The sequence below is a fragment of the Cebus imitator genome, unplaced genomic scaffold, assembly GCF_001604975.1.
Source record: "Cebus imitator isolate Cc_AM_T3 unplaced genomic scaffold, Cebus_imitator-1.0 Scaffold100, whole genome shotgun sequence".
Lineage (NCBI taxonomy): Eukaryota > Metazoa > Chordata > Mammalia > Primates > Cebidae > Cebus > Cebus imitator.
In genome coordinates, this window is record NW_016107415.1 from 2,690,053 (window position 1) to 2,717,387 (window position 27,335).

The window sequence follows — 27,335 nt, forward strand, 5'->3', positions numbered from 1 at the left end:
TCAAATAGTCTCATGCAGCCTCAGTAGCTTATTATTTCTCAAGTCTGCTGTTTAGTCCTGAAGTTCTAGTGTGACTCTTGTGTTTGAATAACAACTGTCAACTGATATTATATAAAATAGCCTCATCTCTCCTCATAAATGCAGAAAATATGGCCCAGGTTTTTAGCGTATCTTTTCTGTCATAGCTTTCGTGGTATTAGCTTCATGCCGTTGCATTATTCATTGTTTATTTATTCAGTTATACATTTAAGAACTACTTATTAGGTGCTGACTATATCCCAAACACTGTGCCAATATGTATTACTTCAAGGGTGAATGAGACTAGGCTCCTGCCTTCAAAACCTTACAGGCTACTGGGGATACATTAGGACATTAGCAAAGAGTGCAATGCGTGTTAGGAAGTAGTCTCACCCATAAGGAAAATAGAATTATGATGCTTTCTTTTGTAAATAACAGAAAACCTAATTCTACCTAGTTTTTCTTAAACAGGAGTACTTTGGCTCACCAGATTAAACGTCCAGAGGTAATAGCTTCAGGCAAGGCTTGATCAAGGTGCAAAAGTGTGACGAAAACCAGATTTTTCTTTCTTTCTCCTCCTCACTGAGGGCTCTGTTCTCTGTTGCCCCTTAGAGGGGGCCTCATAGTCTCAAAGCAGTTGCCAATCATTTTGAAGATTGCATGTTCCTAGACTAAAGATAGCACAAAAGAGAAAATTCTCTTTCCTGATAGAAAAAAAAAAACAAAAACCAAGTTCTACAATCTTATTAGGCACAATTGGTCTCTCAGACATGTGCCTATCTCTGAGTTAATTATTTAAGGGGCAACAGAATTTGCTGATTTCTTACCTAACATAATCAGGATTCCTACTCTTTGCTCGGCCCAACCTGGAAATGGGATCAATTCATCCACATTGTATTGTTGCACGATTTAGGATAACATGAGAAAGGATGATGTGTCTGGGAGAGGGAGGTCTCAAGATTGGGACTCATTGCACTAAATGAGGTTTTCCTTTCCTAGAACCTGTCACTGGGCCCAGGTTAAATAACTCAGAGTCTCAAGTCCAAACTGGGGGCAGAAAGTTGGGGATAACTGGAAAGAGTTGGCCCCATCAAAGAGTTGTGGGATGAATCATTCTGTCCAATGATGAGAACAAAACCACATGGTTATTTAAACAGGGAACATTTAAAGAATTCTTAAGGCTAATAGCAATTTGAAATAGCAAAGGATTCGCTCATAAGAAGTGAAGAGAACTCTAAGGAATATGGGAATGGCAGATATGAGGAGCAGCTGCTACCCCTGGGGCTGGGATAAAGCACTCTAGGGAGGAGCCCCCCCCCACCACCACCACCAGGGCTGAGATCCAGATGTTATTGGAGAGTGTGGCTTTGGATCACTTGATGACAGAGGAGTCACTAAGGCGCCACACAATATAATGGAGCTTGCTAGAAATCTGCCCTTTCTGGAAAGCTGCTCATGGAAGGGTGTCTCACTGGAGGCATTCTGCTACAGAATTACCCAGAGGGGCATATTGAGGGAAGCTGCTGGCCACCCGGTGCTGGAGAAGCTCTCCCTGCTGCAGGAGCCTGTTGAAGGAGCACAGCAGAACCAGGAACCACACCCTTTCCTCTGGCAGCAGCTATGCAACACCATCCACTGACAAAGCTTAACATCAGGCCAACGAGGAAGGGAGGCATATTCCAGGGGCCCATCCATATTTGCACAGTGTGAGCAGAAAAGGTAAATTTGGATTTGATAACCTATGCAGGAAAAGAGTATGTTGCTGACAGAAAATAGGGTTTTATTACCATAAGAAGAGATAATAGATTCGGGTCAAGCAACAGATTTCAACTACGGAGAGCTTTACGAACCAAGGAAAGAACAAAGGCACGAGATTAAGGGAAGAGCCTTGGAGTGTTAGAAACACCAGTGATTCTGTTATTGGGGCATAATGGGCAAGGTGGGGAGAGGCAATAACAAGGTTGAACAGAAGTCCAGGTTATGGAGGGTCTTGGATAACATGATAATTAGTTTGTACTCTATGGAGAGATAATGGGGAGCCATTGAGTAGTACTAAGAATTGGATTCAGATTTGTGATTTAGAAAAATAATTTTGGTAGCAGTGTGGAGAAGGAATTAGAAGAGGGACACATAAAGAGACTGTTAAAGTTATCCATGCCAGTGAATAAATGAAAAGCTGGCTCAGGCAATGGCAGTGCATATTATGAAAAAGAGGCAGATTTTGCAGATACTCAGGGTATGGAGGTAGAGTAATAGAACTGGGGCACTAATCAGCTCAGGGGCAAGGCTGATATATTATCTCTAACAGAGATAATATATGATCTGTTAAGTAGTTTCATCAGTGTCACTTAAAATCCAGTCAACGTAGGTATCAATAGTAAAACCTGGAATAGGGTCAGTCTGTCCAAACAGAAACAATGATCATAACAACGATTTCTAGTAATGGTGTGACCAGCAATTTTCTACAGGGAACCAGAACACACAGGCCAGGTGGGGAGGTATCAGACTGCTCAATTCCACACCATCCCATCCCCAGATGCCTACTTCTGGCAGAGTTTGCATAAATACTTGACGAATAAAAGAATTATAGGGCTGCTTTCTTATATTGAAGTAAATAATCACAGTTTAAACCAGGAAAATTAGACACTAATTTAAGACTATCTCCCACAATATGACACAGTTCCAGACTAAATCATAGGGGTAGACAGGCTTGCTTTAGGAATGGGGGTACAGGCTATTTTGAACAGGCCTGTGAGAAGACCAAGATTTAAGAGTTGTAAGTGACAAGTTCCGAAAATAATTTCTAAACCCACTAAACCGGGGATAAATGTTGGTGTTTTTTTCTTTTCTGGAAGTGTCAGTATTTTCAGCTTTATCTATGCACTGGTTATAAATATTAAGGACAAAAATACCTGGTTCAGCAGAGTTCTGGCTTTGGTGTTTATAAGCCCAGCCTGGTCAGTGGGAGAAGAATGGCTAGCTGTCATGTCCAAGATCAGGAGGGCATTTTTAAAGGGCATGACAGCTGCCTCTGAGGGATCCCTTTATGCCAGCTCATTAGAAATCATTTCTCAATCCAGGACATAAGCGCCCTCCAAACCTGCCCCTTATCAAAGGGCTCAGCCATTGACACTAGTGTCCTTCTTAGAGGCATCACTAGGCAGCCCGCTGTCTATATTCTCTCTGTAGCTTTCTTTTTGTCCTCACAGAGCCCTTGTCATCTGCAGACTCTCCAAGAGTAAGATAAAAACTGTCGTCTTCAAAATTATTAAGGCATTTTCCCGCATGCAGCAAGTCAGTGCCTCTATTTAATGAACCCCTAATTCTTGCCAGACGTTTTGCTAAGCATTTGATATTTTGCATTTCTTCTCCTTTCATTCCCACAAAACCTGTTCATAGTGTGTAAACACAATTACCCTCATTTTATTAATGAAGATTTGAAGATCGGAGGGTTAAATAGCTTGCCCTGGATCACAGAGCTTGCCAATGACCTTGTCGGGGTTCAAACCCAGACCAATCTGACCTCATAGCCCTCCTCATACAGTTGGACTTACATCTTTTATGGTTGGGCCTAGACAGGTGTATCTTGGCTAAAGTGTCCCAGGTTCTACTTCTGTATAGAAACTGCCCTTTGGTCAACTGGTAGTCCTGAACTCCTCCATGGACAGTAAATGTTTGAGAGCAAGGTATTTGTTTGGCCCATAGGAGTCAATTTCCTTTCTTTCGCTGCCCTGAAAGAACCAAACATCTTTGACTGTTCAAAAATAAAAACTTGATTTTTTTTTTTTCTTTTTTTTTTTTTTTTTTTTGAGACGGAGTTTCACTCTTGTTACCCAGGCTGGAGTGCAATGGCGCCATCTCGGCTCACCGCAACCTCCGCCTCCTGGGTTCAGGCAATTCTCCTGCCTCAGCCTCCTGAGTAGCTGGGATTACAGGCACGCACCACCATGCCCAGCTAATGTTTTGTATTTTTAGTAGAGACAGGGTTTCACCATGTTGACCAGGATGGTCTCGATTTCTTGACCTCGTGATCCACCCGCCTCGGCCTCCCAAAGTGCTGGGATTACAGGCTTGAGCCTCCGCGCCCGGCCCTGAAACTTGATTTTTATATTAATTCTGAATTATCCATAGAGTCTGTTTACTAAACTTATTTTTTCTTCTTTTTCTATGTCCCTTCAATATTCTATCATCTATCTGTCTCTCTCTCTGTGTATCTATCTATGTATCTATCTGTCTATCTAGTCTATCTCTCCATCCATCCATCCATCCGTCTTCATCTCTCATCTATCTACTAGCAGTATGTGTCCATAATCCAGATTTTGGTTCCGTTTCCTTTATTTCTGTGGGACCTTGGACAGACTCTGCCCCGTGACTCTTTATGAGGACTTTTAGACTTCTTAGATCCTTCTGGATTCAAACTCTGCATATAACTAAGTTTACCTTTACACAGAAAGACCCAATTCTTGGTGTTTCTTTGGAAAAATATTTCATTGAATTATAAGAACGAATTAAAACTGGCATCTAGATCTTCAGAGAAAACCAATGAGAAAATCAGTTATGTGTAACACAGTAAAATAAATATTCTAAATTGGTCTGATTAACAGCTGATGAGAAGCCTGGTTTATATATATTAGAAAACAAATCCAGAATTTAGCTCCCTCTGAGATAATTATTTTACAATTCCCTGGAACCAGTTTTTATGTCTTGAGAAAAGATTTACATCTCAAATAAGCAGCAGGAACAAATTAGCTGCCAAGAACTGTCCTTTCAACGATGCTGTTGATAGCCAAGTTAAGATGATTATAAATCTATTAGAATATACTACACCATTGATTTTGGTGTTTTAAAGATTTGAGGTATGAAATTCTCATTAAGCTATGAAAATGTTTTAAATGTGGCTTTCCATACTATAAAATGTAATTTGACTTGAGTACCTAAAAAAATCTCCTAAACATGACAATTTCTTTTTCAACTGTACTTCCTTGTTTTACATGAGCACTATTAGAACCTAGATAAGCATTGGGAATGACTAATATTGAGGAGTTACATCATCATTTTATACTTTTATAATTAGGAAAAAAAGAAGATGCAAACTTTCCATAGAAGATGAGAATGGAAACTTAATTTTCCCAATCCAGGACATAAGCATTATGTGGCATCTAGATTAACTTCCACTCCCACCCCTGCCACCACCATCATTCCAAATAACTTCCTTTGCTTGTTACAACTCTTTCCTTACTGAGTTAGCCTATTTCGTAAATTGAATGATATTACATATCTCTGGGACAAAAGACTGGATGATATTCATTGTTATGGGTTTAGATACATACTCTTCCTTTGCTCAGTGCACTTGATAAAGAAGTGAAATTAGCCATCTTTGTGATTGCGTCAAGCCTCACTTAAGTCCAGATCTGAGTTAATATAATCTATGGTTATTTTCAGCCATTTTAGTTGTCATTTGTGTTTCCAAATTGTCAAACAGTGACAATATATAATGCCCTTTAATTTTCCCAAAATTACAGGAGCCAACCTGAATTCTGCCCAAGTATTTCCTACATTTCTCGTTACTCTTTCTTTCAAAGCTGCCTTCTCGCTCCCTTCCTCTCTGTGGAAATGGAACTAGTCAGGGGTCTCTATCAGACTCCCTTCATGTTTAAGAACAGTTGATTGTGCAAAAAAAAAAAAATGCCTGTCTTGTGCTTTATCCACTCAGGATTCTGTTCTTGGCTATTTCCACTGATGAAATTAATTTTATAAAAATGCTACCTTACAGTGACTTAGCGGACTCCTTCACCACGATATCTTAATTTTAGTTTAATTGTGCCCACAGATGGTATAACTTAAAGGTTTACCAATTTTGGAAATTTTCACACCATATTAAAGTTAAGATCATTTTGGAGGGGAGAATAATACTTCTCAAAATTTAAATTTTTCCATAGCAGCATTGGACCTGAATTATAAATTTCATCCTTTGGAATTTGGATGAAATTTATAATTCAGGTCTAATGCTGCTATGGAAAAGTTCACTGAGACAGTTTGCAGGGATTTGGAAGGTACGTGGATCGGGCAGTGTGCCTGCCATCATCCTGTCCACCCGCATTCCACTCCAGTTGATGCCACCTTCCAATAGCAGCCAAACTTCAAATTCACTTGCTTTCAAGGAATTTCCTCTTTCCATTAGATGGAAAGGTATAAACTCAGTTTAAAATTATAATTCCTTAGTCCCAGTCCTAGAGATGTTGTCAACATTGGTTGCAGATTCATGCTGTCCTAAATTTTCAGCAGCTCAGGAATTTCTCCAGTCGTTTGTCTGCACACCACTGTCTCTTCTGAAGATGTCTAGAATTTTTTCTAAACTTCAGTATTTGTTCTCAAATATATTCCTTAGTGTTTCTGCTTAAAGGTTGACATTCTTTCCAAATCATACTTCAATAAAATATAATAAATATAGGATTTTATATTCACCAGCTCAGCATTTGTTTTCTTTTATATACAGAATATTTTGTAAGTCTTGAACAACTATTTAATCTGACTACACATGATTGTTAGAGGTACTCTTCTCCTGTTTTTTCATTTACATGTTAACACATACTAGTGTTTTAGAGTTTTTTGGAACAAATTCCATTTGTAACATGTTAAATAATTTTTAAATACTATCCACTAATAAGTATGGTTTTTTTTCACCACTGCAGGTGGAAGAGGCCCTGGAAGCTGTCAAAAATGCTACAAATGAGCAAGACCTTGCAAACCGTTTTAAAGAGTTTGGAAAAGAGATGGTGAAACTTAACTATGTAGCAGCAAGAAGACAACAGGTGAGAAAGATTTTGGAAATGCTAGGGGAGGAAATGGGTGAGTTTACATAAGCATGTAGCTTTACAGGCCTGAACAGTGGATCAACTGCATCTACTTGCTATCAGATGCCCTAAGAACCTGTGATGACAAAGACTGCTTCCTGCAGGGGCCAGTTGTGATGCCATGGTGTGCTCTGGACCACTCGCTGGCCACAGATCACCTGCTTCACTGGTGGGACCCACCCTGCTAGCCCCACTACACTCTAATCTTCTATTCCCTCTAGAAGCACAGCTCTGATATCAAATAAAAAAATACTAAACTGTGGGGTGATGCTGTGGTCAGTCTCTGGATGTTACCCTTTGCCCCCACTTTTTAATCTCCTACTCTTGTGAACTCCACCACACATATGCACTCCCAGGATGTGTAGTATGTGGGATGAAATGTCTATGAAAGAGAAGAAAACATGAACAAAATGAGAGGAAAGGCAGGTGAGGGGCACGGAGAAAGAGAAAGAGAGAACTGGGGGAAAAGGGGAGGGGAGAAAGGAAGAGAAGGGAGGGAAAAAGGATCAGGAAGAGCGCAGGTGAGCGTGAGTCACTCTGATGGTGGTGTGTGGCCTGGATCTCCTCAGCCTCAGTATTAGTTCATTCTCATCCTGCTACAAAGAAGTGCCCCAAGACTGGGTAATTTATAAAGGAAGGAGATTTAATTGACTTACAGTTCCGTGTGACTTGGGAGGCCTCAGGAAACTTACAATCATGGCAGAAGGGGAAGTAGGCACCTTCTTCACAAGGTGGCAGGAAAGAGAGTGAGCAAGAGCTGGGAAAACTGCCTTATAAAACCATCAGAACTCATGGGAACTGACTCACTATCATGAGAACAGCATGGAGGAAACGGCCCCCATCATCCAATCACCTCTGTCCCTAAAACGTGGGGATTATAGATCCTTCCCTCCACATGTAGGGATGACAATTCAAGCTGAGATTTGGATGGGGACACAGAGCCAAACTGTATCAGCCTCCCTTTTGTTTAGAGTTCTCGGTTTCAGCTAGCTCTCTCATTGGATACCTTTAGTATTTTGTTTCCAAAGAGTGGATTTTTATTCTTTCGCCATAGAAAAAATATTTCCAAGTGTGGAAGGATCTACTAAAATCCTTTCATCCATCCTCTCGACTGCTTGCAGAATTTTTTTTGTAAACATTTTGGGCCATTCCTACTTTCCCTAACTTTCTCTCTGACCAACAGGAAAGTTCCATTCAATAAACGTTTATTGAATGTTCATTCTGTGCCAGGCTGAAGTGAGGCTGGGATTAGGAACTTAACCAAGAGCTAGTCTTTTGTGTGACAGGCACATAAATGTGATTTTAGTTTTTGTGGTTATTTTTAAGCATGTTTGTATCAGCAGAATTCCTTGTTCAAAAGGAATCTTTTATGGTAGCCCAACGTGTAATATAAACAGGAGCAAAGTTACTCTGAAAGGTGAGAGAGAGAGAGAGCGCCTCAGGAGGCTACTGTTGCAGGCCCCAGAGTCTAGAGTCCTAGGAACCTGGTGTTCGGACATCCAAGGGCAGGAGGAGAAGGGCATTCCGCTCTGGAAGGGAGAGAGAGAATGAATTCATCCTTCCTCCACCTTTTTGTTCTGTCTTTGCCCCCAGCCGACTGGATGGTGCCCACCTACATTGAGGGTGGAGTTTCCCCACTCAATTCACTGGCTCAAGTGCTGGTTGCCCACTAAAACACTTTCACAGTGACATATCCAAAATAATGCTTCATCAGCCTTCGAGACACCCCTCAATCCAGTCAAGTTGACACCTAAAATAACCAACACAGAGATGCTGATTTTGAGATATACACATTGAAACGTCAGCTAGAAGTGAAATGTTGCCTGGAGATGGAAACATGGGTCATCAGCATATAGCTGACATTAAAAGTCATGAGAATATATATGATGTTTATATGAAAATGCCTACATTATTTATTTTTATTTCACTAATACTTTGTTTTGAATTGATTGTTAGTTCAGACTCTTTCAAGAAAATTTAGAAAAACAGTAAAACAGAAAGAAGGGGGAAAAACACATAATACCCACAAAGAATATGGTGCTGATATTTTGGTATATTTGCTTTCAGATATTTATCTTCACATTTTAATGTATTTATGCATACAACTATGCATATTGTATTCTGCTTTTTTAATCTTATAAATATTATTTGTGTTATTAATTTTTGGAAACTATTTTAATTATCACATGCTCCATTAAACGAAAGTTTCAACCATTAGTTGAAACTTTTTTCAACCATTAGTTTTTTCAACCATTTCTTGATAATTCAATAGACTGTTTCCAGTTTTTTTCTTATGATTAAAAAATGTTTCTTCAAGTATCTTTATGGAGTTTCCCAGCCTGCATTTCTCACTTCTGTATTTACATTTCTTTTTATCTTTTTATTATATATTTTTTAGTGTAGATACCAATGAATGGAATTTCTGGACCAGGTGTTCTGAGGTTAATAAAGTCTTTCATGACTGTTTAGAAGAAACCTACCTCTCCTGGCCAAATCATTGCCTAGCACAGAAAATACATTCAAATATTTGTTACCTGTTTATCCACTTTCATCTCTAGGGCTCAAATTAAATGAGCCCGATTTCGAAATTGTGTTAGCTAGCATCCATCTTTTAACGCTTAAGCGAAGGGGAAAAAGAGGGTTCAGTAAATTATTCATTATTTATTGCCAATTTTCTTGACAATCGTAGATACCAACTATAACATGCTTGTCTCAGAATTATTTTGACCAACAAAACAGAAGCTGTCATTTCTTGTTGTCAGGCCATTCCTCTATCATGTGGCAAATGAGCAAATAGGAAGAGAAGCCCAGTGGTTCAAATGCCCTTTACTGATATTTTATAGCCGGAAGAATATTCTCCCAGAGATACACATCTGGCAATCCAGCATGGCTCTCAGGGAGCATCACTGCCTTCACATTTCTGAAAATGGTGTGAACGTTTTCTTAACAACAGTCTTTAAAGATGGAAATAAAGAGACTCCCTCGTGGTATGATCTTGTCCTCCAAAACTAGGAAAACAAATCATTTTTGGCCTGTTATTTTCTGTTCTCTAAACTTAATGACGAGCTGCCATTCGAGGCTGTCAACAACAACAAAGAAAGAAGCCTAATCTGAAAATGATAATGAAGGGGCATTGATATACTGAGCAAAAGCCAGAAGTTTGGTTTCCCATGTTTGTAACTGTAATTGAATATGAAAGCAGCAGGGCCTCAGAAGATTGAAGTTTTCAGGTTTTCTCTCTGTTCCTAAATAACTCTGTAGCCCATGCAACCCACTTACCTTGTTGGTGGCTTGGTTTTTATATTCTTGCGGCGATATTTTATTGAGTGCTTCTTACAGGCCAGCTGCTGTGCTAATGACTAAAGAGCCACTGAATAAGACGAATAGGGCTCCCTGCTGTCATTAGAGGTATGTTATAGAAGAGGAATAAATGGTCAAATAATACAGTTAAGTAGGATGAGTGTTAGTGATAGAAGAGGAACAGTGTCTTCTGGTAACAGATAAAAGGTGACACAGCTTAGAAAGTTGGGTGGAGGATGTGTCAAGTCACTGGAGCCCTGTCAGGTGAAAGGGTAGGGCAGAGGAGGAAAGCTCAGGCATTTCACATAGAAGGGACAACAGGCCAGGCGCAGTCACTCATGGCTATAATTCCAGAACTTTGGGAAGCAGAGATGGGAGAATCCCTTGAGGCCAGGAGTTCAAGGCCCACCTGGGCAACATAGCCAGACCCCACTTAGACTTTTTTTTTTTTAAGTAGCCAGTTATGGGAGCATGCACTTGTAGTCTTGGCCACTTAAGAGGTTGAAGAGGGAGGATCAATGGGCCCAGGAAATGGAGGCTGCAATGAGCTTTGATGACACAGTTACTCTAACCTAGGTGACAGAGCCAGACTCTGTCTCTATAAAACAAACACATGAAACAGTATATGCATAGGCCTGGCAGCTAGAAACAGCACAAGGGTTTCTCAGGTTCAGTGTGTTAATAAGAGTCCATGACTCCAAGCTCTGTTGCAGATATTTCCATACAAACTTCATGTGTGTGACAGCTTTCTTGCATTACACACACAGGAGCTGAAGGATCCTCACTGTCGGGATGAGATGGCAGCCGCCCGCGGGGCTCTGAAGAAGAATGCCACAATGCTGTACACGGCCTCTCAAGCATTTCTCCGTCACCCAGATGTTGCCGCTACGAGAGCCAACCGAGATTATGTGTTCAAACAAGTCCAGGAAGCCATTGCTGGCATCTCCAATGCTGCTCAAGCTACCTCGCCCACTGACGAAGCCAAAGGCCACACGGGCATCGGCGAGCTGGCTGCGGCTCTTAATGAGTTTGACGTAAGCATCCTGTGTTATACACAGAGGGGTGGGCACTGGTGCTGACAAAAAAACAATGTATTGGGGATGAAAGCCACTACAATAATTTACATTGAGTTTTCACTTTTGGAGGTTTTAATAGTAAGATAAACTGCGTAATGCATTTCTGTAAGATGTTGGCTGAGCCATTATCACTTGTCTTTTTTTATAATTTTAATTTCAATGTTTTTTTTTTTTTTTTTTTTTTTTTTTTTAAGACAGAGGCTCACTCTGTTGCCCAGGCTGAAGTGCAGTGGCACGATCTCAGCTTACTGCAACCTCCGCCTCCCAAGTTCAACTGATTCTCCTGCCTCAGCCTCTTGAGTGGCTGGGATTACAGGTGCTCACTGCCATGCCCAGCTAATTTTGGTACTTTTAGTAGAGATGGGGTTTCACCATGTTGATCAGTGTTAAACTCCTGACCTTAGGTGATCCACCTGCCTCGGCTTCCCAAAGTGCTGGGATTACAGGTGTGAGCCACTGTGCCCAGCCAATCACTTGTCTTTAAAGAAACAACTGTATTTAAGAGTGCCCGATCCCTCACAGGTAGATGAGATACCCTACAGGCTATTTTAGGGATAGTTCATAATTTGGCGATCATCTTTATTATTAAAGGGACACATGTTAAGGGCAGCTTAGGTGTAGGTTGCCTCTATGATGTGCCTGGGTGAAAAGCTGCCATCAATTTCTTTGTTTTAAATCAGCGATAAAGTCCTTTGCACTATGATCCCACATAAGACCCTGGTCTTCCTTAGAATGGCCCCCCTGAGGAGTGCCTGTGTTACTCCCATGAAAGTTCTGCATTCTGCACCGGCTGTTTCTGGAGATGTGTCCTGGTGAGGGAAGCGGTACGAGGATTGGTCACTGTGCTGGGCACAGTGAAGTGTCAGTGTGAGTAAGACAGTTGCACGCATGTCATCAGCACCCCGGAATGAGAGTCCTCACTTCCCCTGGGTCAGAGGACCTGTGAGAAGTTTGAATTTATTTATCCTATGATCAATGAAAGCTTACAAAGATTTATAAATAATTAGCATCTACTTTCCAGGGTTATATAACCCTGCGGGGAAGATGAGTGAAGCAGAATGCACTAAACACTGTTTAATTGATAAAACACAATGTTACAGGAACTCATAGAAGAAAAAATATGTTACTTAATGGTCATGAAGAAAGATGATGAGCTTGTTTTTGAATATGTTGATGTGAATTTTTGACAAGAAATAATTAGCTAGTGGCTGAAAAAAAAAGGTTCAGGAGCAAAGCAGTGACGGTTCAAGGCTTGGAGATAGATGATATAATTGAGGAATAATTTTAACACTTCATATTCAAATAGTTCTTGTCATTTTCACAGAGGCTCTCCTCTTTCCCATAATTTTATGGTTAGTTATATGTATCTCACACCATATATTATTTCCTAAGGATTTTTGTGAGAATTAAATATGATAATATATTTTAAGTACTTGCTACAGAAATGAAGACTTAATAATAGGTAATTTTATTCACAAAATTGCAGCGAGCAACTGAAAATTCATAGAAAATAATGATAGAGTTCAGAATAATGTTTATTTGGTATAACGTAAATATACAAAGGTCCTAAGATTTTCATCATGTAAAATAAAATGGAATATTGAGGAAAGAGATATACTATTCACAAAACAAATAATTTTTAAAAAGTTGAATTTTTTTTAATTATTGCTAGAAATAAATCTAATATAGATGTGAAGGACCTGAAAGGTCAAATTATATTACTTTACTGAGGGACAACTTTTACTCATCAGTAAATGATATCATAATCTTGAGTAGATTTTATCAATTATTACTGATCTTATCATTTTTCATAACATTCAAGCAATCCTTATACAAATTCTAAGAGGGTTCTTTTGGAGCTTGACAGAGGGATGATAAAGGCTTTTTTTGTTTGTCTTTTTTTTTTTTTTTTTTATTCTGGAATAAAGAATGAATGAGCCCATATTTCAGGGAAAAGTAAATGAGTGAGTCATACACTCAGATATTAAAACATTATAATGCAACGTTATTTTTGAAGGTGTTCATTGAAACACAAATGGACTCATCTATATAACAATAAAAAAATCATGCAATCTCAAATACAAAATTATTTTATAAATTGGTGTTTATTAGAATTAGTTAAGAATTGATGAATTATTTCGTCAGATTTTGACACAATTACATTATTCTAGTTGTAATTCATTTTATAATAAAAAATAACCAACAAAACCTAAGTGAGGAGCTGGTTAAGAGTGAAAATATGCAGCACAGGGTGAAGGCCGGTGAATAGCCAAGGCCCTTCAGCTGCTGCCACCTTCTGTCCAAGAGTGTGACAACTCCTGTTTCCCTTGTCTGTTTCCAGACCATTTTCATTAAAAAGAGCTTTATCCCCAATTAATGTAACAACAGATGCATCACTGAAACAGTGAAAAAGGCTTTCATTCATAAAAATCAAACTCAAGGTTGTGTGAGGAAAATCTGTTAGCAAAGTATGTTAACATGTTGAATATTCAAAGTTTTTTTTTTTTTTTTTCTTCCCTAAATTGGTATCTCCTCATGCTAGACAAATGAGGATTTGGAAATTTAACACATGATTATAACCATCAAAGTGTTTTTTTATAAAACATTATATATTTGAAACACTTGGAAAAAATTAAAATATAAATTGTGATATGGTAAATAAGTCACTAATTCATTATATCTTATTAATTTTAAACTTCCATATTAACTAATTGTATAATTATAATAATTATTTTTTTTTTGAGAGGGAGTCTCACTCTGTCGCCCAGGCTGGAGTGCAATGGTGCGATCTCAGCTCATTGCAACCTCCGCCTCCTGGGTTTAAGCAATTCTACTGCCTCAGCCACCCTAGTAGCTGGGACCATACCCAGCTAATTTTTGTATTTTTAGTAGAGACGGGGTTTCACCATTTTGGCAAAAGTCTCGTTCTCTTTAGTTCATGATCCGCCCGCCTCAGCCTCCCAAAGTGTTGGGGCTACAGGCGTGAGCCACTGCACATGGCCATTGTATTACTTATAATATTAACTAAGTGTATTACAATTTAATGAAAAAATTATATTTTATATTAAGTATATGAATGAAGGGATATATTCTTATTAAATGTGTACTAGTTCTCAAGCTATTAGAATTACATATAGCATCATCTAGTGGTCAACATTTTACTTTTTGGAGGCCAACAAAATCAAAATGTGGAGGCTGTCTGAATTGCAATTTGGAAACAATTCCATTTGATGTGGTTCCCTAACAATTGTCATTTAATAAATGCAATTTAATTTCAGAACTTTCTCAAAAGTAGTAATGGTAGTAAATTTGTATTGAATTTACATACTATAATGTGATTCATTTGCTATAGATTTTCCATCACTTCTGACATCAGCAAACCTGGACTGTACTTAATGATATTTCAAATTTTCTCATTAAAAATAATATACCATTTCTCTTTATTTTTTACTAAATTACAAATATCTGTTTCATAGTTGTATGTTAAATACTTTTTTTAAAGTTTCCCAGGTGTGCTAACTTGAAATTGATTTTGAATTCATAGACATCTGTCATGAGTCCTAAATGCTATTCTCGGATATTAAACAAATTGATATTTCTTTGGGTGAAAAACTCAGTCAGACTTCCTGTGGTTTACTTTTCTGACAAAATCTCTTACTGATACTTGGTATAATACCTTTCTAATATAATGACAATTTAAATAAGTTTAACGTCTTTGAAATGCTGAAGTAAAAGGAGCCATAAAAATGCAAAATATATTTTCATAGTCACCATAGCTATATGCCCTAAATTGAATTGTTTTTAAATTTTATTTTAAGTTTTGGGATTCACGTGCAGAACGTGCAGGTTTGTTACCCAGGCTTACATATGCCATGGTGATTTGCTGCACCTGTTGACCTGTCCTCAAGTCCCCTCCCCTTGCCCCCACCCCTGGTGTGTGTTGTTCCCCTTCCTGTGTTCATGTGTTCTCATTGTGCAGCTACTACTTGTGAATGAGAACACGCAGTGTTTGGTTTTCTGTTCCTGTGTTAGTTTGCTAAGGATGATGACTTCCAGCTTCATCCATGTCCCTGCAAAGGACATGATCTCATTCCTTTTTATGGTTATGTAGTATTTCATGGTGTATATAAACCACTTTTTTTTTTAATCCAGTCCGTAATTCGTGGCCATTTGGGTTGGTTCCATAACTTTTCTCTTGTAAATAGTGCTGCAGTAAATATACGTGTGCATATGTCTTTATAATAGAAAGATTCATATTACTTTTGGAATATAGCCAATAATGGGATTGCTGGGTCAAATGGTATTTCTGGTTCTAGATGAGCTGTGAGGAATCACCACACTGTCTTCCACAATGGTTAAACTAATTTACATTACCACCAACAGTGTAAAAGCATTCCTATTTCTCCACAGCCTTGCTAGCATCTATCATTTTTTGACTTTTTAATAATCACCGTTCTGACTGGCATGAAATGCTATCTCACTGTGGTTTTGATTTACATTTCTCTAACAATTAGATGTTGAGCAAACATCAGTGATGTTTGTTAGCCATGTGAATGTCTTCTTTTGAGAAGTGTCTGTTCATATCCTTGGTCTACTTTTTGTTGAGGTTGTTTGTTTTTTTGTAAATCTGTTTAAGTCTCTTGTACATTTTGAACACTAGACCTTTGTCAGATAAGTAGATTGCAAAATTTTTCTTCCATTCTGTAGATTGCCTGTTCACTCTGATGATGATTTCTTTTGCTGTTCAGAAGCTCTTCAGTTTAATTAGACCTCATTTGTCAATTTTGGCTTTTGTTGTCATTGCTTTTGGTGTTTTCATCCTGAAGTCTGCCCATGCCTATGTCCCAAATGGTATTGCCTAGGTTTTCTTCTAGGGTTTTTATGGTTTTGAGTTTTACATTTAAGTTTTTAATCCATCTTGAGTTAATTTTTGTATAGGGTGTAAACTCTAAACTCCTTATGGAAGGAGTCCAGTTTTAGTTTTCTGCGTATGCTAGTTAGTTTTCCTAGCACCAGTTATTGAATAGGAGATTCTTTCTCCACTGCTTGTTTTTGTCAGGTTTGTGGAAGATCAGATGACTAGATGTGTGGTGTTATTTCTGAGGTCTCCCTTCTATTCCATTGGTCTGTCTATCTGTTTTGGGACCAGTACTATGCTGTTTGGGTTACTGTAACCTTGTAGTGTAGTTTGAAGTCAGGTAGCATGATGCCTCCAGCTTTGTTCTTTTTGCTTAGGATTGTCTTGGATATATGGGGTCTTCTTTGATTCCATATAAAGTTTGAAGTAGTTTTTTTTTTCTAATTCTGTGAATAATGTCAATGGTAATTTGATGGAAATAGCATTTAATCCAAAAATTACTTTGGGCAATATGGTCATTTTCACAATATTAATTCTTGTATCCATAAGGATGGAATGTTTTTCCATTTGTTTGTGTCTTCTCTTCCTTCCTTGAGCAGTGGTTTATAGTTCTCCTTGAAGAGGTTCTTCACATTTTTGTTAGCTAAAAGCTCCTTCACATACTTGTTAGCTGTATTCCTAGGTATTTTATTATCTTTGTAGCTATTTTGAATGGGAGTTCATTGATGATTTGGCTCTCTGCTTGTCTATTATTGGTGTAAAGGAAGGCTTATGATTTTTGCACATTGATTTTGTATCCTGAGACTTTGCCGAAGTTGCTTATCAGCTTAAGGCGATTTTGGACAGAGACTATGGACTTTTCTAAATATATAGTCATGTCTTCTCCAAGTAGAGACAATTTGACTTCCTCTCTTTCTATTTGAATATCCTTTATTTCTTTCTCTTGCCTGATTGCCCTGTCCAGAACTTCCAATACTATGTTGAATAGGAGTAGTGAGAGAGAACACCTTTGTCTTGTATTGGTTTTCAAAGGGAATGCTTCCACCTTTTGCCCATTCAGTATGATATTGGTTGTGGATTTGTCATGAATAGCTCTTATTATTTTGAGATATGTTCCATCGATACCTAGTTTATTGACAGTTTTTAACATGAAGGGATGTTGAATTTTATCAAAGGCCTTTCCAGCATCTATTGAGATAATCATGTGTGTTTGTCTTTGGTTCTCTTTATGTGATGGATTATGTTTATTTATTTGCATGTGTTGAACCAGCCTTGCATCCCAGGGATGAAGCTGACATAGATAAGTGTCTTTATGTGCTGCTGGATTTAGTTGGCTAGTATTTGATTGAGGACTTTTGTGTTGATGTTCATCAGGGATATTGGCATAAAATTTTCTTTGTTTATTGTGTCTCTTTCCAGTTTTGGTATCAGGATGATGCTGGCCCCATAAAATGAGTTAAGGAGAAGTCCTTCATTTTCAGTTGTTTGGAATAGTTCCAGAAGGAATGGTACCAGATTATCTTTGTACCTCTGGTAGAATTTAACTGTGAATCCATTTGGTCCTGGGCTTTTTATTTGGTTGGCATGCTATTAATTACTGCTTCAATGTCATAACTTATTATTGGTCTATTCAGGGATTAGACTTCTTCCTGGTTTAGTCTTGGGAGGGCGTATGTGTCCAGGAATGTATCCATTTCTTCTAGATTTTCTAGTTGATTTGTGTAGAGGTGTTTATAGTACTTTCTGATGATACTTTGTATTTCTGTGGGGTCAGTGGTGATACTCCCTTTATCATTTTTTATTGTATCTATTTGATTCTTCTCTCTTTTCTTCTTTATTAGTCTAGCTAATGGTTTTTGTTACAGCTCCTGGATTCATTTTATTTTTTGGAGGATTTTTGTTTGTCTTTATCTCTTTCAATTCTCTCTGATCTTAGTTATTTCTTGTATTCTGGTAGCTATTGGATTAGTTTGCTCTTGCCTCTCTAGCTCTTTTAATTGTGCTGTTATGGTGTTGACGAGATCTTTTTAACTTTCTGATGTGGGCATTTAATGTTATAAATTTCCCTATTAACAGTGCTTTAGCTGTGTCCTAGAGTTCTGGTACGATGTCTCTGCCCATTTGATTTCAAAGAACGTCTTGATTTCTGCCTTAATTTTATTATTTACCCAGGAGTAGTTCAGGAGTAGGTTGTTCAATTTCCATGTAATTGCATGGTTTTGAGTGAGTATCTTAATCCTGAGTTCTAATTTGATTGCATTGTGGTCTGAGAGACTGGTTGTTATGATTTCCATTCTTTTGCATTTGCCGTGGAGTGTTTTACTTCCAATTACATGATCAATTTTAGAATAAGTGCCATGTGATGTTGAGAAGATTATATATTCTGTTGATTTGGGGTAGAGAGTTCTGTAGATGTCTATGAGGTCCACTTGATCCAGAGCTCAGCTCAGTCCTGAATATCTTTGTTAATTTTCTGTCCCATTGATCTGTCTGATATTGACAGTGGGGTGCTAAAGTCTCCACTATTATTGTGTGGGAGTCTACGTCTCTTTGTAGATCTCTAAGAACTTGTCTTATGAATGTGGGTGCTCCTGTATTGGGTGCATACATATTTAGAATAGTTAGATTTTCTTGTTGAATTGTTCACCCTTTACCATTATGTAATGCCCTTCTTTGTCCTTTTTTCATCTTTGTAGGTTTAAAGTTTGTTTTTTCAGAGACTAGGATTGCAACCCCTGCTTTCTTTTTTGCTTTCCATTTGCTTGGTATATTTTCCTCCAGCCCTTTATTTTGAGCCTATTTGTGTCTTTGGATGTGAGATGGGCCTCCTGAATACAGCATACTGATGGGTCCTGATTCTTCATCCAATTTGCCGGTCTGTGTCTTTTAATTAGGGCATTTAGCCCATTTACATTTAAGGTTAGTATTGTTATGTGTGAATTTGATCCTGTTGTCATGATGCTATTTGGTTATATTGCACACTAGTTGATATAGTTTCTTCATAATGTCATCGGCCTTCATATTTTGGTGTGTTTTTGCAGTGGCTGGTACTGGTTTTTCCTTTCCATATTTAGTGCTCCTTTCAGGAGCTCTTGCAAGGCAGGCCTGGTGGTAACAAAATCTCTCAACATTTACTTGTCTGTAAAGGATTTCATCTCTCCTTTGCTTATGAATCTCAGTTTATCTGTATATGAAACCCTGGGTTGAAAATTCTTTTCTTTAAGAATTTTGAATATTGGCCCCCGATCTCTTCTGGCTTGTAGAGTTTCTGCTGAGGAGGCTGCTGTTAGTCAGATGATCTTCCCTTTGTAGGTGACCTGCCCTTTCTCTCTGGCTACCCTTAACATTTTTTCCTCATTTTGACTTTGAAGAATCTGATGATTATGTGTCTTGGGGTTGATCTTCTCATGGAGTATCTTAGTGGTGTTCTCTATATTTCCTGAATTTGCATGTTGGCCTGTCTTGCTAGGTTGGGGAATTTCTCTTGGGTAATATCCTGAAGTGTGTTTTCCAGCTTGCTTTCATTCTCCCCTTCTCCTTCAGGCACTCTAATCAATTGTAGATTTGGTCTTTTTGTGAAGTCCCATATTTCTTGGATGCCTTGTTCATTCCTTTTCATTCTTTTTTCTCTAGTCTTGTCTACATGCAAGACTAGAGAAAAAAACACCACCTTATTTGAGCAAGGTGGTCTTCAAACTCTGATATCCTTTCTTCCACTTGGTCAATTCAGCTATTGATATTTGTGTATGCTTCATGAAGTTCTTGTGCTGTTTTTCTCAGCTCCATCAGCTCATTTGTGTTCCTCTCTAAATTGGTTATTCAGCTAGCACCTCCTCTAACCTTTTATGAAGGCTCTTCACTTCTTTGCCTTGGGTCAGAACATGCTCCTTTAGCTCAGTGTAGTTTTTCATGACTCATCTTCGGAAGCCTACTTCTGTCAATTCATTCATCTCATCCTCCATCCAGTTCTGCATGCTGGCTGGAGAGACATTGCCATCATTTGGAGGAATAAAGGCACTCTGGCCTTTTGGATTTTCAGCATCGTTTCATTGTTTCTTTCTCATCCTCATGAGTTTGTCTGGTTTTGATCTTTGAGGCTGCTGACCCTTGGATGAGGTTTTTGTGGGGCCTTTTTTGTTGTTAATGCTATTGTTGTTACTTTCTGGTTTTTTTTTTTTTTTTTTTTTTTTTTTTTTTTTTTTTTTTTTTTTTTTTTTTTTTTTTTAAATGGCCAGCTTCCTCTTCTGCAGGGCTGTTGTGGTTTGCTGCGTTCACTTCAGGTCCTATTCAGATGGTTCACTCCTGTGCCGGGAAAGCTGGACAACAGCAAAGATGGGTACCTGCTCCTTCTGGGATCTCTGACCTCAAGGGGCACCAACCTGATGCCAGTAGGATCGCTTCTGTGTAGGGTATCTGACAACCCCTCTTGGAGGGTCTCACCCAGTTGGGTGGCATAGGGAATAGGACCCATTTAATGAATCACTTTGTCCCTTGGTGGAGGGAGTGTGTTTTGCTCGGGGGAAACCCACTTGTCTGGGCTGCCCAGATTCCTCAAAACTACCAGGAAATAAGGCTAAGTCTGCTGGTGTGCAGAGACTGTGACCACCCCTCCTCCTAGGGGCTTAGGCCCAGGGAGATCCACGTTCTGTCCCTGAGCCTCTGGCTGGAGTTATTGGAGTTGCTGCAGGGAAGCCCCACCCAATGAGGAAGGATGGGTCAGGTTTAGGCCTGAAGAGGCACTCGGGCAGCAGTCTGCCACAGCCGGTATGTTGGGCTGTGGAGGACAAGTCCAGGGACCAAGTTGTCCAACCTCCCTGCCTCCAGCAGCGGAACAGCATGGCCTGGAGCTACAGAGATGGATGTCGCCCTTCCCCTGCATAGGGAGCTTAGCATGTTAGGCAGTTGTAAGTCCCAGTGCTGGCCTCCATCAAGGAGCGCTAATGGCTTAGACAGCAGGCAGCCACAGCTGTGGTGCTGGTCACTCCTCCCCCACAGGAGCTTGGTAGGCTTAAGCAGATTCCATCTGAGAGGCTGCTGAGAATCTGTGAATCTCTGGGGTTGGGAAGCTAGGTGCTTGTGATATGGGTTTGCAAGTGAGGTCTTCTGATCTGTGGGTTGCACAGTTCAGTGGAAAAAGCACAGTTTTCCCGGCTGGATTGCGTGCTCACTCATTGCCTCCCTTGGCTGGGGGGTGGGGACTGCCATGCCCTGTGTGGCTCTCAGGTGGGCCACACTGCACTGCTCTTCCTCCCAGTGGATCACACCAGCTGCCTAGTCAGTTTCGACCAGAGAACCTGGATACCTTGGTTGTGGCGAAGGATTCTCATGCTTATTGTTTCTTTTCAATGGGAGCCTCCAGTGGCCCCGCCCCCCCAATTGAATTTGAAACACACTTCATATTAATAGTTAGGAGTGTGTCAAACCCAGTTTTATGGGAGGCTGGATGCAGAAGTGGCTTAACATTTTATAATTGATTAGAACAAGATAAAAAATAGTACTTTTACATTTGTTTGTCTAAAATTATAGGACTGATTTCTCCTTGAGTAGTTATACTTGTGGCTAAATGTGTGGTGACCTGTTTTCTGGCACTATTATTGCATCTACATGAATGGTTGATGTAGTGATCTATGAAGCAAAAGAATGAAGATAAAAACAGTATTTTAACAACTTGAAACTGTCAAGAGAGTTTCCAATGATACAACAGCAAAAAGTAAAATAATTGATAATCAATGGAAAACTCAGCATCTGTTTAAGTGTGGCAGCTTGAGACGGTCAATTTCAATTTAGTAAAATTATCTACTAAGGAATAGTCAAAAGATTTAAGAAAAATGTACTGACTGCTCAGAAGTAAAAGATAATGTCAGTTTTGACTGCCAGAAAATTTTCAATAGTGGGAGAGAAGAATATTAAAAGCAATTCATACAGAATTTTCTTTATTTTATTAAAGAAAAGAGAGTTATATCATGTCTTGTTTTTGACATCATCTTTTGTAGATCAAGATACTTTCAAAAAATTTAAACTGACACTGCTCATGAAGCTCCCTTCCAGTATCTTTAAGATACTTCAACATGGCAAAGACATTAAATTTATTTAAATTGTCTTTACATTAGAAAGGTATTACCCCAAGTATCAGTAAGAGATGTTGCCAGAAAATAAACCACAAGAAGTTTGAGTAATTGTTTTACCCAATGAAATATCAATTTGTTTAATATCTGAGAATAGCGTTTAGGACTCACGACAGATGCATGTTATAAGCTATTGCTGTAACAGATTAAAATTGAGACCATTTGCGAAGGTATATTAGAATCCTTACCTATTCACCTTTAAAAATGTTGTTCTCTTTTAAGTCAGACAGTACACATTATCTTGACTTCCTCTAACATTTTTAGCTTTGTACTTGTGATTTGCTTTCTTTCTCCCAACTTGTCCTGGGAATTTGTTTGACTAGTAATTCTCTTGTTCTTGCACGTTTGATTTTTCCTCCACTTGATCCATCTCCTCAGCCTACAGACAAATGTATTCCTCTTCTAACAACCTGCAAAGAAAATAAAGCATTAGCTACTAAAATTACCATATTCTCATGGTTTCACTCTCTTTTCTTTTCCTGATGGACCACAAGCCTCTCTGCTCACCTTGGTTCCTCCCTTCTCTCATAGCGCTCTGAGAGTGTCCAGAGACGGTCACTCACTCACAAAATTGACATGCTTTTATTTTCTAGTTTTCAAATGCTTCAGCTTTGGAAGGGAGCACGTTATTATATTGATCATGCCTCTTCTTTCTTTCTTTCTGTTACCACTAATACCTCTTGTAAGATTGAAATATTTGCACTTGTGGAATAAGACAATCTGTTCTCCACCTCATTGAGTTGAAACGTTACCCTGATATCCCAGCTCTACATAAACTGCCCTTCCTATTTTTACCTAATTTCCCCTACCTGCCTTCGCCGTCTTATATTTTCTTCCTTTTTTCATCTTCTCTTTAAATATGCTTTTTTTCTGTTCTTGGTCAAATTGTCGTTCTTTTTCTGATCTGGTATTCAGCGGATAGAAATATTGACATGTGACCATAAGCAATGATGCAACGTCTGCATCTCAGACTGGGGTAAAGAAAAATAATCTGTGGCTGGCAAGAGCTGTATGCTGGCTAACTGTGAGGATGAAATAACTATCTATTGGGGGAGCATGGGACATGCTTCTGTGGTCACTGCCCAAAGCTTATCCCAATTGTAAGCTGCTGTGGGTGCACTCGGATATTCAAGGAGCTCCAGGCCAAAGAATGAAGTTCAGCCGTAGTAGTTGACATGGCAGCAGTCATTTCACAGCGGGTTCCCAGCCCATTTAAGGGACATTAAGAGGTTGCTGGGCCTCTGAGGGGATTCACAACCCAAGGTTAGGATTTGGGGATCCGGCGTTGGAATGCATTTTCAGAGGAGAATGAAAATGCTTTGTAGGTAGATCAGAGGCCCAAATACATGACCTCAGAGATCTACACTGAAGACCTCTGAGTAAGTTAGGGTTTTTCTATTGTGCCTCCATTTCAAATGTCACTTTTGTGTTTTTTGTGTTGTGGTAATTATTTCTTATTGTTCCCAGAAATAGATAGATACTGCTGTGAAAGCTCTGGTCCCTTAACGGACCATAAACCAGAGTTCTGACTGGCTCGTGGATGTTTTTTTTATTTAATTATACTTTTAAGCTCTGGGGTACATGTGCAGATCATGCAGGGTTGTTACATAGGTATACACATGCCATGGTGGTTTGCTGCATCCATCTCCCCATCACCTACATTAGGTATTTCTCCCAGTGTTATCCCTCCCCAATCTTCCAACCCCCTGCTATCCCTCCTTAGCTCCCCCCACCCCAAAATGACCCCAGTGTGTGATGCTTCCCTATCTGTGTCCATGTGTTCTCATTGTTCAACACCCACTTAGGAGTGAGAACATGCAGTGTTTGGTTTTCTGTTCTTGTGTCAGTTTGCTGGGAATGATGGTTTCCAGCTTCATCCATGTCCCTGCAAAGGACATGAACTTATCCTTTTTTATGGCTGCATAGTATTCCATGGTGTATATGTACAACATTTTCTTTATCCAGTCTATCACTGATAGGCATTTGGGTTGGTTCTAAATCTTTGCTATTGTAAATAGTGCTGCAGTGAACATATGTGTGCATGTGTCTTTATAATAGAAAGATTTATAATCCTTTGGGTATATACCCAGTAATGGGATTGCTGGGTCAAATGGTATTTCTGGTTCTAGATCCTTGAGGAATCACCACACTGTCTTCCACAATGACTGAACTAATTCACACTCCCACCAACAGTGTAAAAGTGTTCCTATTTCTTCATATCCTCTCCAGCATCTGTTGTCTCCAGAGTTTTTAATGATCGCCATCCTAACTGGCGTGAGATGGTATCTCAATATGGTTTTGATTAGGATTTCTCTAATGACCAGGGATGATAAGCATTTTTTCAAATGTTTGTTGGCCACATAAATGTCTTCTTAATATGCTTTATTGACTCATGATTTCTTCAACATCAGGGAAAGATAAGCGTTTCCTTGAAAAGTAAAATTTTCACTAAGCATCTTGGGCTGTCCCTTCTCAATTCTAATACTTCCTTTTGTTGTGGCACCCATCATACTTATTTATCAGGGACAATTACCCCAGGCCTTATTTACTCTGATATTTTATAAAGTCATTTGACTACAGACATCTAGCCACCCTCTATGTTAGGTTCTGAAGATTGTAAGTTTTCTGTGTCTTACATTACATTAGAATGAGGGTGAAGAGTAGAACGATAGGGCCCTTCTATTAATACTCCTTAATAATTATCTCTGCTATGTGCCTGTGAAGTGATTCTCACTGAATGACCAACAGAGGTAACCAAGAACACTGGGGAAAGTCCGGGACTTGGATTCAGGCATTTGGCTACTACTCCAGGCTCTCCAAGTAACTACTTATGTGTGAGCATGGGCTGCTGAGCCCATCTCTAGGCCTTGGATTTTATATCTGCTAGGATAAGGTTTATCCACCAAATAGCTAAGATCATTCACTCACAGTGTATACAGTGCCAGATGAGATAGTACGATAAAGGAGTGTCATGTGTAAAAGGAGAAAATACTAAGTAAACAGCTATAGTTGCTGCAATGCATAAATGCTGCATATACTTGCATGTATAGTATGCACCTAACCTATTATGTGTTCATAAGGGGGTGGAATTGGGAAAGATGAAATCATGGAATGATTCTTGGAAGAGGAGGTTCTTGGAAGAGGAGGTAAATGATCCGCATCTAAAGGCTAGGAAAGAATAAACATTATGAGGTATGACTGAGAGTATTTTTCAGGCAGAAAGAACATCATCGCATGCAGTAATGTGGTGTGTAAATCCTACACAAAGTTTTCATTTCTGGTGTACAGAGGATGAGGAAAAGTCAGTCTAAGTGGGCAAACAGGAGACAGATGTGTAGGTCTTGCAAGTGATTGGGCTTTATGCTGAAGGCATTAGGAAGTTGCTCATCATCTAAACAGGGAAATGGCACGGTCAGACTTGTGGGTTCTTTTTTTTTTTTTTTTTTTTTTTTTTTTTTTTTTTTGAGACAGGGTCTCATACTGTCACACAAGCTGGAGTGCAGTAGCACAATCTCAGCTCACTGCAACCTCCTCTTCAAGTGATTCTCCCACGTCAGCCTCCCGAGTAGTTGGGACCACAGGAACAGCACCACACCCAGCAAATTTTGGTATTTTTAGTAGAGACAGGGTTTTGCCATGTTTCCCAGGCTGTTCTTGATCTCCTGAACTCAAGTGATCTGCCCAACTCGGCCTCCCAAAATGTTGGGTTTATAGATGTGAGCCACAGTGCCTGGCCCAGACTTGTGTTTTTAAATATTCCTGTGGCCGCAGGGTGGAGAATGAGTTAGAAGAGGCAAAGCTGCAGAGTAGGGAGACAGGTACATGTGAGACATTAGGAATGCCTGCAGTACATCAGTACGGTAGAATTAGGAAGAAGGGAATGAATCTGAACCATATTGAGGAGGTAGAATCAACAGGTCCAGAGAATTGTACTTTCTATTTCCATATATTGAAATAGCGTTTTGTATTATAATGTAAGCTTTAGCTAATTAAAAAAAAAAAAGGGATATTTTCTAAGTCTAATTATGAAATCTTAAGAACTTCCAGCTATTTGTTGGATATTTTGATTTTTTTACATAATACAACTTTCGTGTATTGATTTTTTTTTAGCTCTGAATTCACTTCCATCCTCATGATTATGATTGTTAAATCCCTAGTCATTTATGCAGATATTATATATTTTGAATATTCAGAAACAAAATTCTACAAGTCTAGGATCTTCCTAACTTAGGTTAATCTGTTTATACTTAATTGAGCTCCCACTATGTGCTTAGCATGCTCATTTTATTTCTTAGAAAAAAAAAACTTTTTGATACAGATTTTTTGAAAAGTGGAGTCAAACTTTCCCATCTTTAGGGCATAGTATCAGTAGCTGATGGTTAGTGGGAACCAGAAATTCTCACCTGTTCACCGTTTCTTCTCTCGATGGAGTAACTTTCAAATTTATTTCTTCTTTTCCACTGGCGAATTAAACTCGTCAAAACTACCTTTTCAATTCTTTCTAACTCGAAACAAGCAGCCGTGTTACAGCATTCTTTATCATACACTGACATCTGGTGGCCAAATAAAGAAACACTCCGGTGGGTTCCTGTATCCCCGTAAACCATCGTGCAATTTGTATATATATTATGGGCTCAAGCCTAAGAGATACAAATATGGACAGTGTGTAGTCGGCCTTCAAAAAATGTTTAGGCGACTTATGGCCACCTTCTCAAAACTAATGTTATGCAATGCAAGTCCAGTTAATTCTTGAAACCATCCCTACCCCTGGGTTGGTGATAAAGATGAATCCAATGCACATAAGCCTGTAGGAAGGCATGCAAGGTAGGGTGGTGAGTCGAGGCTGGTTCTCCTGGGTGCTTGGGGGTCAGGTTCGGCATCGTTGTAGATTCTGTCTTCTCTGCTTCCTGAGCTATACCGCTTCACTTTCCAGGATCCACCTTTTCTGTGCAGAAATCTTTTTCTGAGGCCGGGCACGGTAGCTCACACCTGTAAGCCCAGCACTTTGGGAGGCCGAGGCGGGCGGATCCTGAGGTCAAGAGATCAAGACCATCTTGGCCAACATGGTGAAACCCTGTCTCTACTAAAAATACAAAAATTAGCT

General features: G+C 39.2%; 1 protein-coding gene across 5 annotated transcripts in view; it reads left to right on the forward strand.

Annotated features, from left to right (window-relative positions):
- The window catches only part of CTNNA2 (catenin alpha 2), a 1,139,443-nt gene that overhangs the window by 357,256 nt on the left and 754,852 nt on the right, over positions 1–27,335 (forward strand). For all 5 annotated transcript variants that reach the window (XM_037741389.1, XM_017536690.1, XM_017536691.1 and 2 more), the window contains exons 5-6: positions 6,711–6,830; positions 10,940–11,206. In XM_037741389.1, coding sequence (XP_037597317.1) covers positions 6,711–6,830; positions 10,940–11,206 — 387 coding nt within the window. The remainder of the gene's footprint in view (positions 1–6,710; positions 6,831–10,939; positions 11,207–27,335) is intronic.